General features: G+C 51.8%; 2 protein-coding genes across 5 annotated transcripts in view; both read left to right on the top strand.

The window, feature by feature from the left end:
* The window catches only part of LOC137545306 (protein FAM186A-like), a 43,375-nt gene extending 42,313 nt beyond the window's left edge, over positions 1-1,062 (top strand). The window contains exon 9 of the mRNA XM_068266421.1: positions 777-1,062. Within this exon, the coding sequence (XP_068122522.1) occupies positions 777-1,062 (286 nt within the window). The remainder of the gene's footprint in view (positions 1-776) is intronic.
* The window catches only part of HAO2 (hydroxyacid oxidase 2), a 67,967-nt gene that overhangs the window by 17,886 nt on the left and 30,386 nt on the right, over positions 1-19,695 (top strand). The window contains exons 1-3 of one of the 4 annotated variants that reach the window (XM_068270977.1): positions 4,933-5,050; positions 14,188-14,340; positions 17,194-17,345. In XM_068270977.1, coding sequence (XP_068127078.1) covers positions 5,025-5,050; positions 14,188-14,340; positions 17,194-17,345 — 331 coding nt within the window. In that variant the 5' untranslated portion in view covers positions 4,933-5,024. Of the gene's footprint in view, positions 1-4,932; positions 5,051-12,901; positions 13,157-14,187; positions 14,341-17,193; positions 17,346-19,695 lie in introns of those variants that run through there. The other 3 variants (XM_068270979.1, XM_068270978.1, XM_068270980.1) reach the window with 3 other exon arrangements.

Below are 19,695 nucleotides of genomic sequence, written 5' to 3'. Positions count from 1 at the left end.
GTCTCCCCTCGCCCTGCAGAGCTCACAGCAGTGCCAGTCTCCCCTCACCCTGCAGAGATCACAGCAGTGCCAGTCTCCCCTCACCCTGCAGTGCTCACAGCAGTGCCAGTCTCCCCTCACCCTGCAGAGATCACAGCAGTGCCAGTCACCCCTCACCCTGCAGAGCTCACAGCAGTGCCAGTCTCCCCTCACCCTGCAGTGCTCACAGCAGTGCCAGTCTCCCCTCACCCTGCATAGATCACAGCAGTGCCAGTCTCCCCTCACCCTGCAGTGCTCACAGCAGTGCCAGTCTCCCCTCACCCTGCAGAGCTCACAGCAGTGCCAGTCTCCCCTCACCCTGCAGAGATCACAGCAGTGCCAGTCACCCCTCACCCTGCAGAGCTCACAGCAGTGCCAGTCTCTCCTCACCCTGCAGAGTTCACAGCAGTGCCAGTCTCTCCTCACCTGCAGTGCTCACAGCAGTGCCAGTCTCCCCTCACCCTTCAGACAGAGCTCACAGCAGTGCCAGTCTCCCCTCACCCTGCAGAGCTCACAGCAGTGCCAGTCTCCCCTCACCCTGCAGAGCTCACAGCAGTGCCAGTCTCCCCTCACCCTGCAGAGCTCACAGCAGTGCCAGTCTCCCCTCACCCTGCAGAGCTTACAGCAGTGCCAGTCTCCCCTCACCATGCAGAGCTCACAGCAGTGCCAGTCTCTCCTCAACTGCAGTGCTCACAGCAGTGCCAGTCTCTCCTCAACTGCAGTGCTCACAGCAGTGCCAGTCTCCCCTCACCCTGCAGACAGAGCTCACAGCAGTGCCAGTCTCCCCTCACTCTGCAGAGCTCAAAGCGGTGCCAGTCTCCCCTCACCCTGCAGAGCTCACAGAAGTGCCAGTCTCCCCTCATCCTGCAGTGCCAGTCTCCCCTCACCCTGCAGAGATCACAGCAGTGCCAGTCTCCCCTCGCCCTGCAGAGATCACAGCAGTGCCAGTCTCCGCTCACCCTGCAGAGATCACAGCAGTGCCAGTCTCCCCTCACCCTGCAGAGATCACAGCAGTGCCAGCCTTCCCTCACCCTGCAGAGATAACAGCAGTGCCAGTCTCCCCTCACCCTGCAGAGCTCACAGCAGTGCCAGTCTCCCCTCACCCTGCAGAGCTCACAGCAGTGCCAGTCTCTCCTCACCTGCAGTGCTCACAGCGGTGCCAGTCTCCCCTCACCCTGCAGAGCTCACAGCAGTGCCAGTTTCCCCTCACCCTGCACAGCAGTGCCAGTCTCCCCTCACCCTGCACAGCAGTGCCAGTCTCCCCTCACCCTGCAGAGCTCACAGCAGTGCCAGTCTCCCCTCACCCTGCAGAGCTCACAGCAGTGCCAGTCTCCCCTCACCCTGCAGAGCTCACAGCAGTGCCAGTCTCCCCTCACCCTGCAGAGCTCACAGCAGTGCCAGTCTCCCCTCACCCTGCAGAGCTCACAGCAGTGCCAGTCTCCCCTCACCCTGCAGAGCTCACAGCAGTGCCAGTCTCCCCTCACCCTGCAGAGCTCACAGCAGTGCCAGTCTCCGCTCACCCTGCAGAGCTCACAGCAGTGCCAGTCTCCCCTCACCCTGCAGAGCTCACAGCAGTGCCAGTCTCCCCTCACCCTGCAGAGCTCACAGCAGTGCCAGTCTCTCCTCAACTGCAGTGCTCACAGCAGTGCCAGTCTCCCCTCACCCTGCAGACAGAGCTCACAGGAGTGCCAGTCTCCCCTCACTCTGCAGAGCTCAAAGCGGTGCCAGTCTCCCCTCACCCTGCAGAGCTCACAGCAGTGCCAGTCTCCCCTCATCCTGCAGTGCCAGTCTCCCCTCACCCTGCAGAGATCACAGCAGTGCCAGTCTCCCCTCGCCCTGCAGAGATCACAACAGTGCCAGTCTCCGCTCACCCTGTAGAGATCACAGCAGTGCCAGTCTCCCCTCACCCTACAGAGATCACAGCAGTGCCAGCCTTCCCTCACCCTGCAGAGATCACAGCAGTGCCAGTCTCCCCTCACCCTGCAGAGCTCACAGCAGAGCCAGTCTCCCCTCACCCTGCAGAGCTCACAGCAATGCCAGTTTCCCCTCACCCTGCAGAGCTCACAGCAGTGCCAGTCTCCCCTCGCCCTGCAGAGCTCACAGCAGTGCCAGTCTCCCCTCGCCCTGCAGAGCTCACAGCAGTGCCAGTCTCCCCTCACCCTGCAGAGCTCACAGCGGTGCCAGTCTCCCCTCACCCTGCAGAGCTCACAGCGGTGCCAGTCTCCCCTCACCCTGCAGACAGAACTCACAGCGGTGCCAGTCTCCCCTCACCCTGCAGAGCAGTGCCAGTCTCCCCTTACCCTGCAGAGCTCACAGCAGTGCCAGTCTCCCCTCACCCTACAGAGTTCACAGCGGTGCCAGTCTCCCCTCACCCTGCAGTGCTCACAGCAGTGCCAGTCTCCCCTCACCCTGCAGTGCTCACAGCAGTGCTAGTCTCCCCTCACCCTGCAGAGCTCACAGCAGTGCTAGTCTCCCCTCACCCCGCAGAGATCACAGCAGTGCCAGTCTCCCCTCACCCTGCACAGCAGTGCCAGTCTCCCCTCACCCTGCACAGCAGTGCCAGTCTCCCCTCACCCTACAGAGATCACAGCAGTGCCACTCTCCCCTCACCCTGCAGAGCTCACAGCAGTACCAGTCTCCCCTCACCCTGCAGAGCTCACAGCAGTGCCAATCTCCCCTCACCCTGCAGAGCTCACAGCTGTGCCAGTCTCTCCTCACCCTGCAGAGCTCACAGCGGTGCCAGTCTCCCCTCACCCTGCAGACAGAACTCACAGCAGTGCCAGTCTACCCTCACCCTGCAGAGCTCACAGCGGTGCCAGTCTCCCCTCACCCTGCAGACAGAACTCACAGCGGTGCCAGTCTCCCCTTACCCTGCAGAGCTCACAGCAATGCCAGTTTCCCCTCACCCTGCAGAGCTCACAGCAGTGCCAGTCTCCCCTCGCCCTGCAGAGCTCACAGCAGTGCCACTCTCCCCTCACAGCTCACAGCAGTGCCAGTCTCCCCTCGCCCTGCAGAGCTCACAGCAGTGCCAGTCTCCCCTCACCCTGCAGAGCTCACAGCAGTGCCAGTCTCCCCTCACCCTGCAGACAGAACTCACAGCGGTGCCAGTCTCCCCTCACCCTGCAGAGCTCACAGCAGTGCCAGTCTCCCCTCACCCTGCAGACAGAACTCACAGCGGTGCCAGTCTCCCCTCACCCTGCAGAGCTCATAGCAATGCCAGTTTCCCCTCACCCTGCAGAGCTCACAGCACTGCCAGTCTCCCCTCGCCCTGCAGAGCTCACAGCAGTGCCAGTCTCCCCTCGCCCTGCAGAGCTCACAGCAGTGCCAGTCTCCCCTCACCCTGCAGAGCTCACAGCAGTGCCAGTCTCCCCTCACCCACTCTGCAGAGCTCACAGCAGTGCCAGTCTCCCCTCACCCACTCTGCAGAGCTCACAGCAGTGCCAGTCTCCGCTCACCCTGCAGAGATCACAACAGTGCCAGTTTCCCCTCACCCTGCACAGCAGTGCCAGTCTCCCCTCACCCTGCAGAGATCACAGCAGTGCCAGTCTCCCCTCACCCTGCAGAGCTTACAGCGGTGCCAGTCTCCCCTCACCCTGCAGAGCTCACAGCGGTGCCAGTCTCCCCTCACTCTGCAGAGCTCACAGCGGTGCCAGTCTCCCCTCACCCTGCAGAGCTCACAGCAATGCCAGTCTCCCCTCACCCTGCAGAGCTCACAGCAGTGCAAGTCTCCCCTCACCCTGCAGAGCTCACAGCAATGCCAGTCTCCCCTCACCCTGCACAGCTCACAGCAGTGCCAGTCTCCCCTCGCCCTGCAGAGCTCACAGCAATGCCAGTCTCCCCTCACCCTGCAGAGCTCACAGCAGTGCCAGTCTCCCCTTGCCCTGCAGAGCTCACAGCAGTGCCAGTCTCCCCTCACCCTGCAGAGCTCACAGCGGTGCCAGTCTCCCCTCACCCCGCACAGCAGTGCCAGTCTCCCCTCACCCTGCAGAGATCACAGCAGTGCCAGTCTCCCCTCACCCTGCAGGGCTAACAGCAGTGCCAGTCTCCCCTCACCCTGCAGAGCTCACAGCAGTGCCAGTCTCCCCTCACCCTGCACAGCAGTGCCAGTCTCCCCTCACCCACCCTGCAGAGCTCACAGCAGTGCCAGTCTCCGCTCACCCTGCAGAGATCACAGCAGTGCCAGTCTCCCCTCACCCTGCACAGCAGTGCCAGTCTCCCCTCACCCTGCACAGCAGTGCCAGTCTCCCCTCACCCTGCACAGCAGTGCCAATCTCCCCTTACCCTGCAGAGCTCACAGCAATGCCAGTTTCCCCTCACCCTACAGAGCTCACAGCAGTGCCAGTCTCCCCTCACCCTACAGAGCTCACAGCAGTGCCAGTCTCCCCTCACTCTGCAGAGCTCACAGCAGTGCCAGTCTCCCCTCACCTTGCAGAGATCACAGCAGTGCCAGTCTCCCCTCACCCTGCAGAGCTCACAGCAGTGCCAGTCTCCCCTCACCCACTCTGCAGAGCTCACAGCAGTGCCAGTCTCCCCTCACTCTGCAGAGCTCACAGCAGTGCCAGTCTCCCCTCACCCTGCAGAGATCACAGCAGTGCCAGTCTTCCCTCACCCTGCAGAGCTCACAGCAGTGCCAGTCTCCCCTCACCCTACAGAGCTCACAGCAGTGCCAGTCTCCCCTCACTCTGCAGAGCTCACAGCAGTGCCAGTCTCCCCCCACCCTGCAGGGCTCACAGCAGTGCCAACCACCCCTCACCCTGCAGAGCTCACAGCAGTGCCAGTCTCTGCAGGATGATTTGGGTTGCATGTTGCTCTCCTGCTCCTCCTACATGTCTCACGGCTGCCCCAGTTTTCACAGGAGGGTGCTGGGCTGGGGGTGTTCCTCGCACCCTCAGGAGATTTAGGCTTACAGACCCATCACTTATTAGCAGAGTGGTGAATGATTGTCTGGGAGGAGAGCGGCCTGCAGACTTTCGGAGGTGACAATCGGAGGACGCCGGAGAGGTGACATGAGCAGCGCTGGTGCCGGACACGGGTGAGCTGGGCTGGACTCGCACGCAGAGAGCATGAAGTCCAGTGTGTGGTGGAGGGAAGGGGGGGGGGGGTGCATGACCGAGAGCCTGGGGTCGGTGCCAGCACAGGGACGGCGAGGTGGAGGAGGCGGGGCATGATCCAAAAGCTTCAGTCTACTGACTTAGGAGAAAATTAATTGTATGTGTAGTACAGCTAAGAAATAGAACATTTATAGCAAAGATATGAGTTTAATATTGTTTCCAGTACAGGAAGAGTTAAGAAACTTCACATATTATCTATGCAAAAGAACTTCTCTGAGCTCTGCAACTAATTTAGGCCTCTTTTCCACGGCCAGTTGATAGGCAGTGAAATGCCTCTCAAACTCTCACAGCTGCTCACTGCTGCCTGGTAACTGCTTGTTGCTGCTGCCTGGTAGCTGCTTGTTGCTGCCTGGTAACTGGTCCTCCTCCTTAACCCTTTCTGGACCAGCACCCTCTGCCAGAGGGTGCTGGTCCAGCAAACCGCCGCTTCCCGACGAATCGCCGCAAGTTACCGTCGCTCCCGCCGGACACGCCGCTCTGTCCCCGCCACAGGCTGCTCTCTCTGCCGTCGTTTTGACGGCAGAGCGCTGTGCGCCGGTCAGGAGCCGCTTTCACCGGCTCCTGACCCTGTCACTCCATGTAAGCCAATGAAAACGGCTCCTGCCCGGCTCACAGTGCTCTGCTGTCATAGAGGCGGCAGGGCAGCACATTGCGGCGGGGGCAGAGCGGACAGACAGACGGGGACGCGCGGTCAATGGGACGTAGAGCTTATGTCCGGTCAGGACCGCAGCGCCCCCTGCCCGCCGTAGATTTATACTCGCTCGGTCCGCAGGTAGTTAAAGTCTCACAGGTTTACATTAATTAATTGCACTTTGCAGAAAGTACAATCTGTTCATAGTATTTGATATCTGTTCACCCTCATTCTACATGGAGGTAGTAACATTGGTCAGTGATTGGTCAATCATAATTGGATATATATGTGTATACACCCCTAGGCTAGGTGATCAAGGGCAGGTTCAGATGAATGGCTGCCAATGATTGTCCCCGCTCTTTAGGGATCCACCGCGTCATAATTGGGATGAATGGGAGCGTTCTACTTGCAGAGTTTACCGCCGATTACCGTCGTTTGGTCACGCGTCTCGTTTGATGACGTTTCCAAGACGTTGTATGCCGTCTCTCGGAGTAGATTGTGTTTGCGGCTACATGGAACTCCCTGGGACTCCTACAAAACAACGCCAAACACTTTTTAAGGTGGCAGCATAAAATAGTTTCTGTCTGCTTCTGTACCTAATCTCAGAGCTGTACCTGCAAGGCCCACCTCCTTCCCGGCATTGTGGACTGATGACCGCCTCACCTGGTGCCCCTTGTCCTGATTCCCGGCGTTCCTTTCTGTCCGGCGCCAGCTGGACCCAAGCCGGGAATTATACTGGGTGCTGAGAGTCAACCATGTAATGATTTATTTTATTTACTTATTTATTTGCACAGATCCCGCTAAATCTGTGCAACCTGCTAGGGAAATCTCATGCAAGATGTGATTTGTATGTTCCGGTATATCACTGCCTGCTAATGAGATGCTAATGGAGCTTGCATGCAAATATATTGCAAATTACAGTTGAAACTCAAAAAATTCGAATATGGTGCAAAAGTCCATATATTTCAGTAATTGAACTTAAAAGGTGAAACTAATATATGAAATAGGAACCCTTTGCAGGTGTTTTGGATGAACTGGCTGATTAGTCTGAGGCCTCTTTTCCACGGACAGTTGATAGGCAGTGAAATGCCTCTGAAACTCTCACAAATTCTCACTGCTGCCTAGTAACTGCTCACTGCTTCCTGGTAACTGCTCGTTGGTGCCTGGCAACTGTTTGCTGTTGCCAGATAATTGCTCACTGCAGCCTGGTAACTGCTTGCTGAGCACACAGCTCAACAGTCCGTGGAAAAGAGGCCTGATACTTTGAGCCAAGAATATTGAACATTTTCACAATATTCTAATGGTCTGATTTTGGGGTTCTCTCATAAACTGTAAGCCATAATCATCAACATTATAACAAAGGCTTGAAATATCTCACTTTGCATGTAATGAGCGTGTTTCATGTATTAGCTTCACCTTTGAGGCCGGATGCACACACAGCAGAAATGCTAGCGTTGCGTAAAACACTGTGTTTTATGCAGCAATGTTAGTCAATGGGGTGCAGAAACGCAGAGACCTGCGATCTACAGTATGCGTTCTGAAAATGCTGGTTTTGTTGCATAATATGCAGCAAAAATTATTTTTTGCTGTATATTCGTTCTTGTTGACTTCCAAGTTTGCATAAATGGAAATATAAAAACGCATACAAAACGCATATACATTTTGTATATGTGAACCACAAACACATTAAAACATATCGCAAACGCACTAAAAACGTTAATGAAACGCACACAACATTAACATAAAACATGACATAAAACGCAAGACAAAACAAAGGGCTCGTTCACATTATACAACGCGTGTAGGAGCCGTTTCCTGCGCGCGTTGTGTAGTCTGCGGTGTGTCATTGGGATGTAGCGGTGCGACGCTGATTAGCAGCGGTAGTAGTTAATTAACCAGACGGGAAAACGCCGGCTCCTGTCGGTTTAACGCTCCCGGGTGTGTCGTACCGGAACGCACCAAAACAGCGTCGGGTGTGAAAGGTAGAATGAAAGTCTATGGACTTTCATTGTACTTTGGTTAACGCAAAGTTTCGCCTTTGCATCGAAACGCAGGAAAGGGCTCTGGTGTGAAAGAACCTCTTGCTGAAAAGGTTCCCTCCTCATTCAGATACTATGTATAAATCTCTATGTAATATACGTGTTATGTCTTTATACTTTACATACAACCTGTAAATTATAACATCGCTGTTCAATTTATTTCATGACCATTGCAAATAGCTGAAAAGTTTTTACTTATGAATTCCTTAAGATGATAAGTGTATTATATGAGCTACAAATATATAGTCAGATACCACAGGACATTGTCACAGGTCTTGTGGAGTCCAGGCCTAACCACCAGGGGGAGCTGCACTATATTATAGGCTGATAGTGTATTATATGTATTATAGATATATAGTCAGATACCACAGGACACCCTCACAGGTCTTGTGGAGTCCAGGCCTGACCACCAGGGGGAGCTGCACTATATTATAGGCTGATAGTGTATTATATGTATTATACATATATAGTCAGATACCACAGGACACCTTCACAGGTCTTGTGGAGTCCAGGCCTGACCACCAGGGGGAGCTGCACTATATTATAGGCTGATGGTGTATTATATGTATTATACATATATAGTCAGATACCACAGGACACCTTCACAGGTCTTGTGGAGTCCAGGCCTGACCACCAGGGGGAGCTGCACTATATTATAGGCTGATAGTGTATTATATGTATTATAGATATATAGTCAGATACCACAGGACATCTTCATAGGTCTAGTGGAGTCCAGTCCTGACCACCAGGGGGAGCTGCACTATATTATAGACTGATAGTGTATTATATGTATTATACATATATAGTCAGATACCACAGGACACCTTCACAGGTCTTGTGGGGTCCAGGCCTGACCACTAGGGGGTCCTGCACTATATTATAGGCTGATAGTGTATTATAGATATATAGTCAGATACCACAGGACATCTTCATAGGTCTAGTGGAGTCCAGTCCTGACCACCAGGGGGAGCTGCACTATATTATAGACTGATAGTGTATTATATGTATTATACATATATAGTCAGATACCACAGGACACAGTCACAGGTCTTGTGGAGTCCAGGCCTGACCACCAGAGGGAGCTGTGCTATATTATAGGCTGATGGTGTATTATACGTATTATAGATATATAGTCAGACACCACAGGACATCTTCATAGGTCTAGTGGAGTCCAGTCCTGACCACCAGGGGGAGCTGTGCTATATTGTAGGCTTATGGTGTATTATATGTATTATAGTTATATAGTCAGATAACACAGGACACCTTCACAGGTCTTGTGGGGTCCAGGCCTGACCACCAGGGGGAGCTGCACTATATTATAATATAGACTGACTGTGTGTATTATAGATATATAGTCAGATACCACAGGACACCCTCACAGGACTTGGAGTCCAGGCCTGACCACCAGGGGGAGCTGCACTATATTACAGGGTGAAAGTGTATTATACATATTATAGATATATAGTCAGATACCACAGGACACCTTCACAGGTCTTGTGGAGTCCAGGCCTGACCACCAGGGGGGGGCTGCAGTAGGCTGATAGTGTATTATATGTAGATCTCATCCCCCTGTGTTATATAGAACAGTAGGGATGGTCGCTGGATTTAGCGGAATTAAGATTTCCGCGATTCGGACGGAATTTGGTGATTCCGTTTTGCTATATCACTATGGCGGAAATTTCTGCGGAAAAATTTGAAATTCTGCCGAATCTTACGGAGTGCCAATATTTTTTTCCACCAAACTGATTTCTGCCTAATAATAAGAATTTCTGCTCGACAGACCTCCCTTCCCTCTGCTCGTCTTCCAGGGAATTGTAGGATTTCAAAAGCCAGCTTACATACCTTGGCCGGGAATCAAACCCAGGTCTAGTGCTTGGTAGGCAGCTCTTCTCACCACTATACCACCAACACTACATGCTGAAGCCAGCCTAGCATGTACCATTATGATATATCCTAGAGAAAAATGAGCATGCTTAGGGATTTGTAGGATGTCAAAAGCCAGCTTACATACATTGGCCGGGAATTGAACCCAGGTATACCGCTCTGTAGGCTGCTATCCTAACCATTATACCATCAACACAACACACTACAATGCTACATGCTGAAGCCAGCCTAGCATGTACCATTATGATATATCCAAGAGAAAAATGAGCATGCTTAGGGATATGTAGGATGTCAAAAGCCAACTCACATACATTGGCCGGTAATAGAATCCAGGCCTACCGCTCTGTAGGCTGCTATCCTAACCATTATACCACCAACACTACATGCTTACTTCCTCCCTCCAAAAGACACACATATATACCCATAAAATCATTCAACAGCAACTGCATGCACAGTCTCTGTGGTACACAGTCTCTGTGGCACAATTGGTTAGCGCATGTCTCTCTATCTCTCTCTCTCCTTTCCGCGGAATTGTATTTTCTGCAATTTTGGGCAGAAATTGGTCATTCCGCTCCATTTGGTCGGAACAGAATTGCTTTTTCAATCCGGTGGAATTCCGAAATTGCCTGTGAAATTCTGACGGTATCCGTTGATGGTTTTAAGCTGAAAATTCAGTTCAATGGCATCAAGTCCTAGAGAAAGAGAGAGAGAGAGAGAGAGAGAGAGAGAGCAAGCTCATTTTTCTCTTGGATATATCATAATGGTACATGCTAGGCTGGCTTCAGCATGTAGTGTTGGTGGTGGTATAGTGGTGAGGAGAGCTGCCTACCAAGCACTAGACCTGGGTTAGATTCCCGGCCAATGTATGTGAGTTGGCTTTTGACATCCTACAAATCCCTAAGCAAGCTCATTTTTCTCTAGGATATATCATAATGGTACATGCTAGGCTGGCTTCAGCATGTAGTGTTGGTGGTGGTATAGTGGTGAGGAGAGCTGCCTACCAAGCACTAGACCTGGGTTTGATTCCTGGCCAATGTATGTGAGTTGGCTTTTGACATCCTACAAATCCCTAAGCAAGCTCATTTTTCTCTAGGATATATCATAATGGTACATGCTAGGCTGGCTTCAGCAAGTAGTGTTGGTGGTGGTATAGTGGTGAGGAGAGCTGCCTACCAAGCACTAGACCTGGGTTAGATTCCCGGCCAATGTATGTAAGCTGGCTTTTGACATCCTACAAATCCCTAAGCAAGCTCATTTTTCTCATGGATATATCATAATGGTATATGCTAGGCTGGCTTCAGCATGTAGTGTTGGTGGTGGTATAGCGGTAAGGAGAGCTATCTACCATGCACTAGACCTGGGTTCGATTCCCGGCCAATGTATGTAAGCTGGCTTTTGAAATCCAACAAGACCCTTGGGGAAGGAGGAGGGAGGAGAAAAAGGAATAAGGGAACAGTCAATAGGTTCTATGGGCCACCATATACCATAAACAAGGTTCCATTTGCGATTACTTAAATTTTTCCGCCGGAATACGGAATTCCGTGGAATTTCACAAAAATCTGGCAGAATTTTCATAGCGACGGAATTCAGCGCTGGCAGAATCAGCGAATTCCAGCGGAATGGAATTTGCTCTTTCCGATCATCCCTATGGAGCAGCACATATTGTATGAGCACATCTCCTGCCATCTCCTGCAGACTGGTATGAGGCACGGCTTGTAGCTTGTTAAGAGATGAAATCCTCGTATTCTGATGGGAATCTCGCGTGTGTACCCTGATGTGTTACCGAAAGATCCTGAGTGCTGGACGTTCCCAGGGGAGCGCATTGTACCCCTCCTCACTCCGCCTGCTGGAAGCTGCCCTGTACTGCACTCTGCCCATCGTCCCTCGTTCCCTCTCCATAGCAACATTACATGTCGCTCAGCTGTAGCCCAGCCACACGTCTGTACAGCACCTGGGGAATCAAGTCCTGATCTCTTCAGGTGACAGTCATAGCTTCAGCCACAACTTGGACTGGGAAAGTTTAAAAGGCGCCCATGGCAAGAGAAATATAGAGGCTGCCATATTTATTTCCTTTTAAACAATGCACATTGCTTGGCTGTCCTGCTGATCCTCTGCCTCTAAAACTTGTAGCCACAGCCCCTGAACAAGCATGCAGCAGATCAGGTGCCCGGACTGAAGTGTAACTGGCTTAGCTGCATGCTTGCTTCAGGTGTGTGATTCAGACACTACTGAAGCCAGTAAGATCAGCAGGACAGCCAGGCAACTGGTATTGTTTAATGTGGACCTGAACTCTTGCATAGAACAGTAGGAAAACATATAGAAATGCCCCCTGTATGTATTTAGAGAATCCTGTTTAATTCCCCCTCATCTGTAACTGAACTTAAGTTATAATTTAATCCATTAGCTGTGTCAGCTGGCTGCCGTGGCAGAGCAGCTAAAATGTAAACACAGGATGTTAACCCTAGGTCTGCTTCGATGAAAGCAGGAAGTAGACACACTGCAGATTTATTGCAGTATTTCTATCAGCTGTAAAAAAGAAACGTTTTTCTGTAAACGTTATTATGCTGTTGCTTATCTGCTAGAGCAGAGAGGATTTTCTGAGTTCAGGTCCGCTGTAACAGGAAATAAATATGGCAGCCTCCATATCCCTGTCACTTCAGGTGTCCTCTACCTTTCATCGCTGCCTCTTTCCCTTATGATGACACCGGTGAAGTGTAACCTGACAAGTGTGGACACAACGCTAAACTTTGACACACTTTCCAAACTTTTCTCTTTGGAAGGGGGGGGGGTTCCTGAGTCAGGACTGATCAGTCATTGTCCGATGATGCACAGCGGCGTAACGCAGTGAATATTGACATTAGCCGCAGTTTGGGGGGAGGGCAGGGTCTTGACATGCAGTCCTGTAACATACGTGTGACATGCAGGGCACACGCCACACAATGGCCTCAATTCACTAAGCTTAACTCCTGTCTTTAATAACTCTTCTGAGCTGTTTTACAGTTATCACAATTATATCACCATGGTGATAACTGTAAAACAGCTCAAAAGAGTTATTAAAGACAGGAGTTAAGCTTAGTGAATTGAGGCCAAAGGGTGTCAGTGACAGCTCAGCACGCACTGTGTGTGTATTGTGTCATCCTTGTGTCATGCAGGGGAGGGGGTCGCACTGTGTGTGTATTGTGTCACCGGAACCCTTGTGGGGGGAGGGGGCAGGGGGGTCCTCCTCTCCTGCATCAGCAGCTCTGAGCGACACACGAGCGTATCGGACCCTCCGCAACCTGCTGCGCTGCTCTGACCCCCAGGAAAGGGCAGGACTCCCCTCTATAAGAGGTAACGGGGGGGGGCTCAGTCTGTCCTCCGGGGGCTGCGGATTCTGTACTCCGATCCCTAAGGCCTGACAGACGCCCTGTCCAACATGTGCTGCTCCTGACAGATGCTACAGGGAACACAAACATGGCCGCCCACAGGAAGAGGTGAGAGCCCACCGGGAACAGGCAGGTCCTGCTCACAAGGATTGGGGGGTATTTAAAGGACACCAGAAGTGAGAGTGATATGGATGTTTCCTTTTAAACAATACCAATTGCCTGGCTGTCCTGCTGATCTCTTTGGCTGCAGTAGTGGCTGAATCCCACACCTGAAACAAGCATGCAGCTAATCCAGTCTGGCTTCAGTCAGAGCACCTGATCTGCTGCATGCTTGTTCAGGGGCTGTGGCTGAAAGTATTAGAGACACAGGATCAGCAGGAGAGTCAGGCAACTGGTATTATTTTAAAAGGAAAAATCAATATCCTTCTCAGTTTAGGACAACTGAAGTGAGAGGGATATGGAGGCTGCCATGTTTATTTCCTGTTAAACAATACCAGTTACCTGGCAGTCCTGCTGGTCTGTTTGGCTGCAGTAGTGTCTGATTCACACCAGTAACAAGCATGCGGCTAATCTTGTCAGTTCTGACAATAATGTCAGAAACACCTGATCTGCTGCATGCTTGTTCAGGGGCTATGGCTAAAAGTATTAGTCAAAGGATCGGCAGGACAGCCAGACAACTGGTATTGCTTAAAACGAAATAAATATGGCAGCCTCCATATCACTTTCACTTCAGGTGTGCTTTTATAATGATGGATTTTTTTCCCCACTCTGTAGTGTTGTAAGTAGGGCTGTCCCATACTTACACACAGGTTCTGCTCCAGGAGATTGTTTGCAAGTTGAATCTGGTTGCAAGTTGAGTCCTGTGTGAAATGTAATAAATCATTTATGATTATGAAATTATAAAATAATATATATATATATATATATATATATATATATATATATATATATATATATATATATATATATATATATATATATATATATATATATAATTTATGGTCCCGCCCCCACCATTCCTGACTCCACCCTCGTGGCCTGATGATGGTCCCGCCCCCACCATTCCTGACTCCACCCTCGTGGCCTGATGATGGTCCCGCCCCCACCATTCCTGACTCTTTCCTCTCTTGTCTCCGCAGGTCCGGGCTGAGGGATGCAGAGATGTCCCTCATATGCCTGTCGGACTATGAAGCCTACGCCAAAGACCATCTGCCCAAAGCCACCTGGGAGTACTATGCGGCGGGAGCGGACGATTGCTGCACGCGGGATGACAATCTGCTCGCCTTCAAGCGGTAAGTGCAGAGGATTCTGGGAAATAAGTTATACCTGGTTAATCAAAGTTTTATATTATAATTTATAGTGCTTTGTAAATTCTCCAGAAGCATAAAGGTGCCGTACATCAGGCAATGTATGGGCAGATCAACCAAGAGGCAGATCTCTCTCTGATCGAATATGATTGGAGAGAGATCTGTCGGCTGCGCATACACTGCAGACCGATTACCAATAAAAATTTCATGCTGAAATCTCCCAAGAATCGGCCTTGTGACACCACATCTGGCTTGACGCTATCCCCGGGGGGCCGGGGGTTCATCGTATTCATCACTTAGCACAATATCGCCTGCTGTTACCACCGCACACCCGACCAACCACGATGGCCCGATATCTTGCAGCATGTCCCATCGACATGCTTGACCTGAAATTGGTCGCATCGTTGATCAGGCGTGCACTTAGCGACACCAATTGTCATCCAATTAGATAATAATTGTTCAATGGGATGGTCAATCGGCCGCCAAGTCGTTAGATGTATGGGTACCTTTAGATGAGCTGATAGATGTGTCCCTGTTGGGTGCAGTAGAGGTCCATTAAAGGGAACTTTAACTGAGAGGGATATGGAGATTTCCTTTTAAACAATACCAGTTGCCTGGCAGTCCTGCTGAGCTCTTTGGCTGTAGTAATGTCTGAATCACAGCAGAAAAAGGCATGCAGCTAATCCAGTCTGACTTCAGTCAGAGCACCTGATCTGCATGCATGTTCAGGGGCTGTGGCTAAAAGCATTAGAGACACAGGATCAGCAGGAGAGTCAGGCAACTGGTATTATTTTAAAAGGAAAAATCCACATCCTTCTCAGGTTGGGTTCCCGTTAAAGGAGTCATCAGGGCAAATATAGTAAAATGAGTGGTACTTACCGGGCGCTTCCTCCAGCCCCAAGCTCCCAGGACCTCCCTCGCCGCAGCTCTGCCCACAGCCGTTCGCCGGAGCTCCGTCCTGGTCCCTGGCGATGACGTCAGAGCGACCTGGAGGTCGCTCTGTACTGCGCCTGCGCGAGCGGAGCTGTCAATCAGCGCCACGTGGGCCGGAGTGGACTGCACAGGCGCAGTAGTGGCGGTGAGTGACAGCTCCGCTCGCGCAGGCGCAGTACAGAGCGACCTCCAGGTCGCTCTGATGTCATCGCCAGGGACTGGGTCGGAGCTCCGGCGAACCACTGCAGACAGAGCTGCGGCGAGGGACATCCTGGGAGCTTAGGGCTGTAGAAAGCCCCCGGTAAGTACCACTGATTTTACTATATTTGCCCTGATGACTCCTTTAAGTAAAGGCCTATATTTTTTGGGGGGAACAGAGATGGTACTGAGGGGCGAAGAAAAAGCCCCTTACAGGAGGCGGGATTAAATAGTCCACTGCCCAAATTCTGCCTAGAAACAAATGTTTTGTTTTATTTTTTTCCTCTGACCCAGGAGTCCAACTCATGACCTCATGCTTCACAGTCAGGGACATTACCCCTGGATCTCTCAGCTGATGTATGGCGCGGCTGTATCCACAGGATGCATCTGTATGAAGCTCGCACAGCGCAGTGTCACTCAGTACTGGCGAGCAATGATCATTAACCCTCCTGGCAGTTTATTAAAATCCGCCAGGGGGCAGCAAAGCCGTTTAAAATTAAAAAAAAAAAGTTTCATGTAGCGAGACAAGGTCTTGCTACATGATAGCCTCCGGCGATCGGAGATCAGGAGATCCCGTTCAAAGCCGTGGGTGTGAGGGGCCGCCCGAGCTGAAGGGGATAGCGGGCAGGAAGGGGGTATTGGGCCTAGCGACAGGGAGGGGGGTCGGACGCCCCCCCCCCCCCTCCCTCGCCTGGGTCCCCCGTCCTCCGCTCCCCTCCAGCTTCAAAAAGTTGCTTGGCTGGCTGCAGCTGTAAGAGGCAACGGGCGGGGATCACTCACCTCTTCCTTGTTCCAGCGTGCGCTCCACTGACGTCTCTTCCTGCGGCGTAGCAGGAAGTGACGTCAGTGGAGCGCAGGCTAGGCTGGAACGAGGAAGAGGTGAGTGATCCCCGCCCGTTGCCTCTTACAGCTGCAGCCAGCCAAGCAACTTTTTGAAGCTGGAGGGGAGCGGAGGACGGGGGACCCAGGCGAGGGAGGGGGGGGGGTCTGACACCCCCCCCCTCCCCGCCGCTAGGCCCAATATCCCCTTCCTGCCCGCTGTCCCCTTCAGCTCGGGCGGCCCCTCACACCCACGGATGGACGGGTGCCGCCCCCCCAGAAGTTCCGCCTGAGGCAAAAGTTTCACCCCGCCTCATGGGCGGGCCAGCCCTGAGTGTGAGAGCGCTAACACCAAATGTAACACACCTCCTGCTCCCCAGTCCCACCTGAGACCTTGTAACACTAACCAGTCACATGACCCTGGGAGGGAAAATGTCTGATTGGGCAGAATCCTTCTATAAGCTCCTCAGAGAGATCTCTGCCATGAGCTGTGCGTGCTCTTGAGCATGTTCACGTCGCCGCCTGTTAGTAAACTGATCGGTGAATGGGATCACATGCCATGTTCTCTTTCACTGAGCAAAATGCCTGTGATCAATGACAACCAACATTAGTGACATGCCGCTTGTCATTGAGAAGTGAAAGTAAAAACCTACACTATTTCCTGTGTACTGTGCACAGTACAGAGAAATAAACTGAGGGGGGACATCTAGTGGCAAAATAGTAAACCTACACCCTTGTACATTAAATTAAGTAAAAATCCCCAATTAAAAATAACCCCTTATCTCCCCTACTCTCCCATAGTTACTGAAATAAAACATTTGTATACATAACACATAACAGAGTGTGTGAGTCTCTGAGGTCTTGTCTAACTGTGGTATATCTGTGCAGCATTCGTCTGAGGCCTCGCATGCTGCGGGACGTGTCGGTGACTGATACCAAGACCACGGTGCTGGGAACCGAGATCAGCTGTCCGATCGGCATCGCACCGACTGCCTTCCACTGCCTGGCCTGGCCGGACGGGGAGATGAGCACCGCCCGAGGTACGGAGGAGGGAGGGGAGGGTATGGGGGAGGTATATGGGAGGGAGGAGGGGCTCCAGAAGACGGAGGGGAGGCTACAGGGAAGGTAGGGGGGAGGGGAGTCTACAGGGGAGGGAGGAGAGGCTTTGGAGGCGGGAGGAGGTAGGGGGGAGGAGGATAGGCTCCAGAAGAAGGAGGGGAGGCTACAGGGAAGGTAGGGGGGAGGGGAGTGTACAGGGGAGGGAGGAGAGGCTTTGGAGGCGGGGGGAGGTAGGGGGGAGGTATGTGGGGAGGAGGATAGGCTCCAGAAGAAGGAGGGGAGGCTACAGGGAAGGTAGGGGGGAGGGGAGTCTACAGGGGAGGGAGGAGAGGCTTTGGAGGCGGGAGGGGAGGCTATAGTGGAAGGAATAGACCTTGGGTTCTCAACGTGTGGTATGTGTACCACAGGAGGTACTTCTGATGGTTCCAGGGGTACTCAGGCTTGATATACTTAACCATGAATACCAAATTTATAATTATAGAAAATGATAAATCTTATTTAAATAACACCAAGTTAGAATTTTAGCTAATTTAAGAGCAACAGTAAATGCTTGGAAATTGTTTAGAACCAATTATCATGTACTACGATTCAATATATATTTGTCAAGGGGTACTTGGTGAGAAAAGGGTTTTAAAAGGGGTACATACCAATAAAATGTTGAGAAACACTGGAATAGAGGCTCTGGAGGTGGTAGAAAGGGAAGGAAGTAGGGCTACAGTAGAGGCTACGTACTGAGGAGGGAATAGAGGTACCAGAGGTGGAACGAAGGATGAAAGGGAGGCTACGGAGGAGGTATGGGAGGCTACAAAGGAGGGAATAGAGGCGCCAAAGGTGGTATGAAGGATGGAAGGGAGGCTACGGAGGTTGTATGGAGGAGGTATGGGAGGCTACAGACAAGGGAATATAGTCTCTGGAGGATGTACAGGGGAGGGGGAGAGGCTCAGGGGGAGGGAGGGGGTTAGAGGAATAATGTGTAACGATTGCGGAATCGTTTTCGCGGTCAGCGCACAAGGTGCGCACTGACACAACGAAAACCCTCCACAAGCGTATGAAAAGGGGGGAACCCAGCTTTGGTGCAAGCACCAGTAGAAGGCAATTCCCACCGGCAGATGGCGCTGTGGAGTGCAGACGAGTACAACCGCTGCACGGCCACAGATGCCAGGTGGGGATTGTACAGATCAAGACAATGCGGGGCTGAACAGCCCTTAAAGAGAAAGAGCACAGGTACAGGATGAATGTGTGTTCACCAATCTAGTCGCGACCCTACGACGGTGAACACAAATCAGCAGAAACAAAAGTAGGAACGCAATCGCGAGAGAGGCGATTGCCAGAGGTGACACAAGGTTTAAGCAAGGCAGAGCACGAGAGTAGCAAAGGCACAGCAAACGACAATGAGAAGTAACGAAAATAACAAACGCTAACTAAACGCGAACACCGCACTCATTCGCAACAGCGAACGCGTATACAGCGCGGTCTAGGCGTGTTAAGCACAGCAGAGACAAGCACGCCTAACTAACCACCGACAGACAAATGCGAAACAAAGAACGCGAGCACAGCAAGCGTTCGTATCAGACAAGACAGACAAACGGAAAACAGGAATACGAGAGGAAAGATCCACTGCTCTTTCCGTCAAAACAAGTGCGATCTAAGCTCAGGAACAAGAAAACAGATCAGAAGGATCCACAGCGCTAGCGCAAGGCTAGTGCGATCCAGACAAGACAGAACAGAAGGATCCACTGCCACTACCGCTAGAGGCTAGTGCGATCCAAGCAAGACAGATCAGAAGGGACTACCGGTAGCAACAGCTGCTCCAGACAAACAGAACGATTTCTGTCGACCACCGCTGGGACAGGACAATCGCAACAGACAGACAAAACAGATATACAATCTAACTGCACTAGGGAAACTGCCTAGTGCAGTCCCAGGAATTACTCAAAGATAACTTTGACAAGATATAGCATGGCTTACACTCTAGGAGTGTTTCAACAAACCCTGAAGGAATGACCAGCAAAAGACTCTGGGAAACATAGCTTCTTATACTGCCAGCCCTCAAAGGAGACAGCTGGGCAATTTGCATGTATGCAAATCACTCAGCAAAGCAACTCTGAAAGTTGCAAGATGAAGCCAGGTCTCCTTTCCAGAGACCTGCATCCCTCAGACATAAGGAATGGTCAAACAGCTGTCTGCCTGTGCAGCCAGCTGAGCGGATCCTTACAGTACCCCCTCCTCTAGGGACGGATTCCAGACGTCCCTCAAAACTGGTATTTCCCAAAAACTCCAACTGAAGACTCATGAAGGTCGGGACAGCCCGACAAGGCCCAATTCCAGAGT

Source organism: Hyperolius riggenbachi, chromosome 2, assembly GCF_040937935.1.
Source record: "Hyperolius riggenbachi isolate aHypRig1 chromosome 2, aHypRig1.pri, whole genome shotgun sequence".
Lineage (NCBI taxonomy): Eukaryota > Metazoa > Chordata > Amphibia > Anura > Hyperoliidae > Hyperolius > Hyperolius riggenbachi.
Note: the sequence above shows the minus strand (reverse complement) of the source record. Positions and strands in the feature narration are given on the sequence as shown.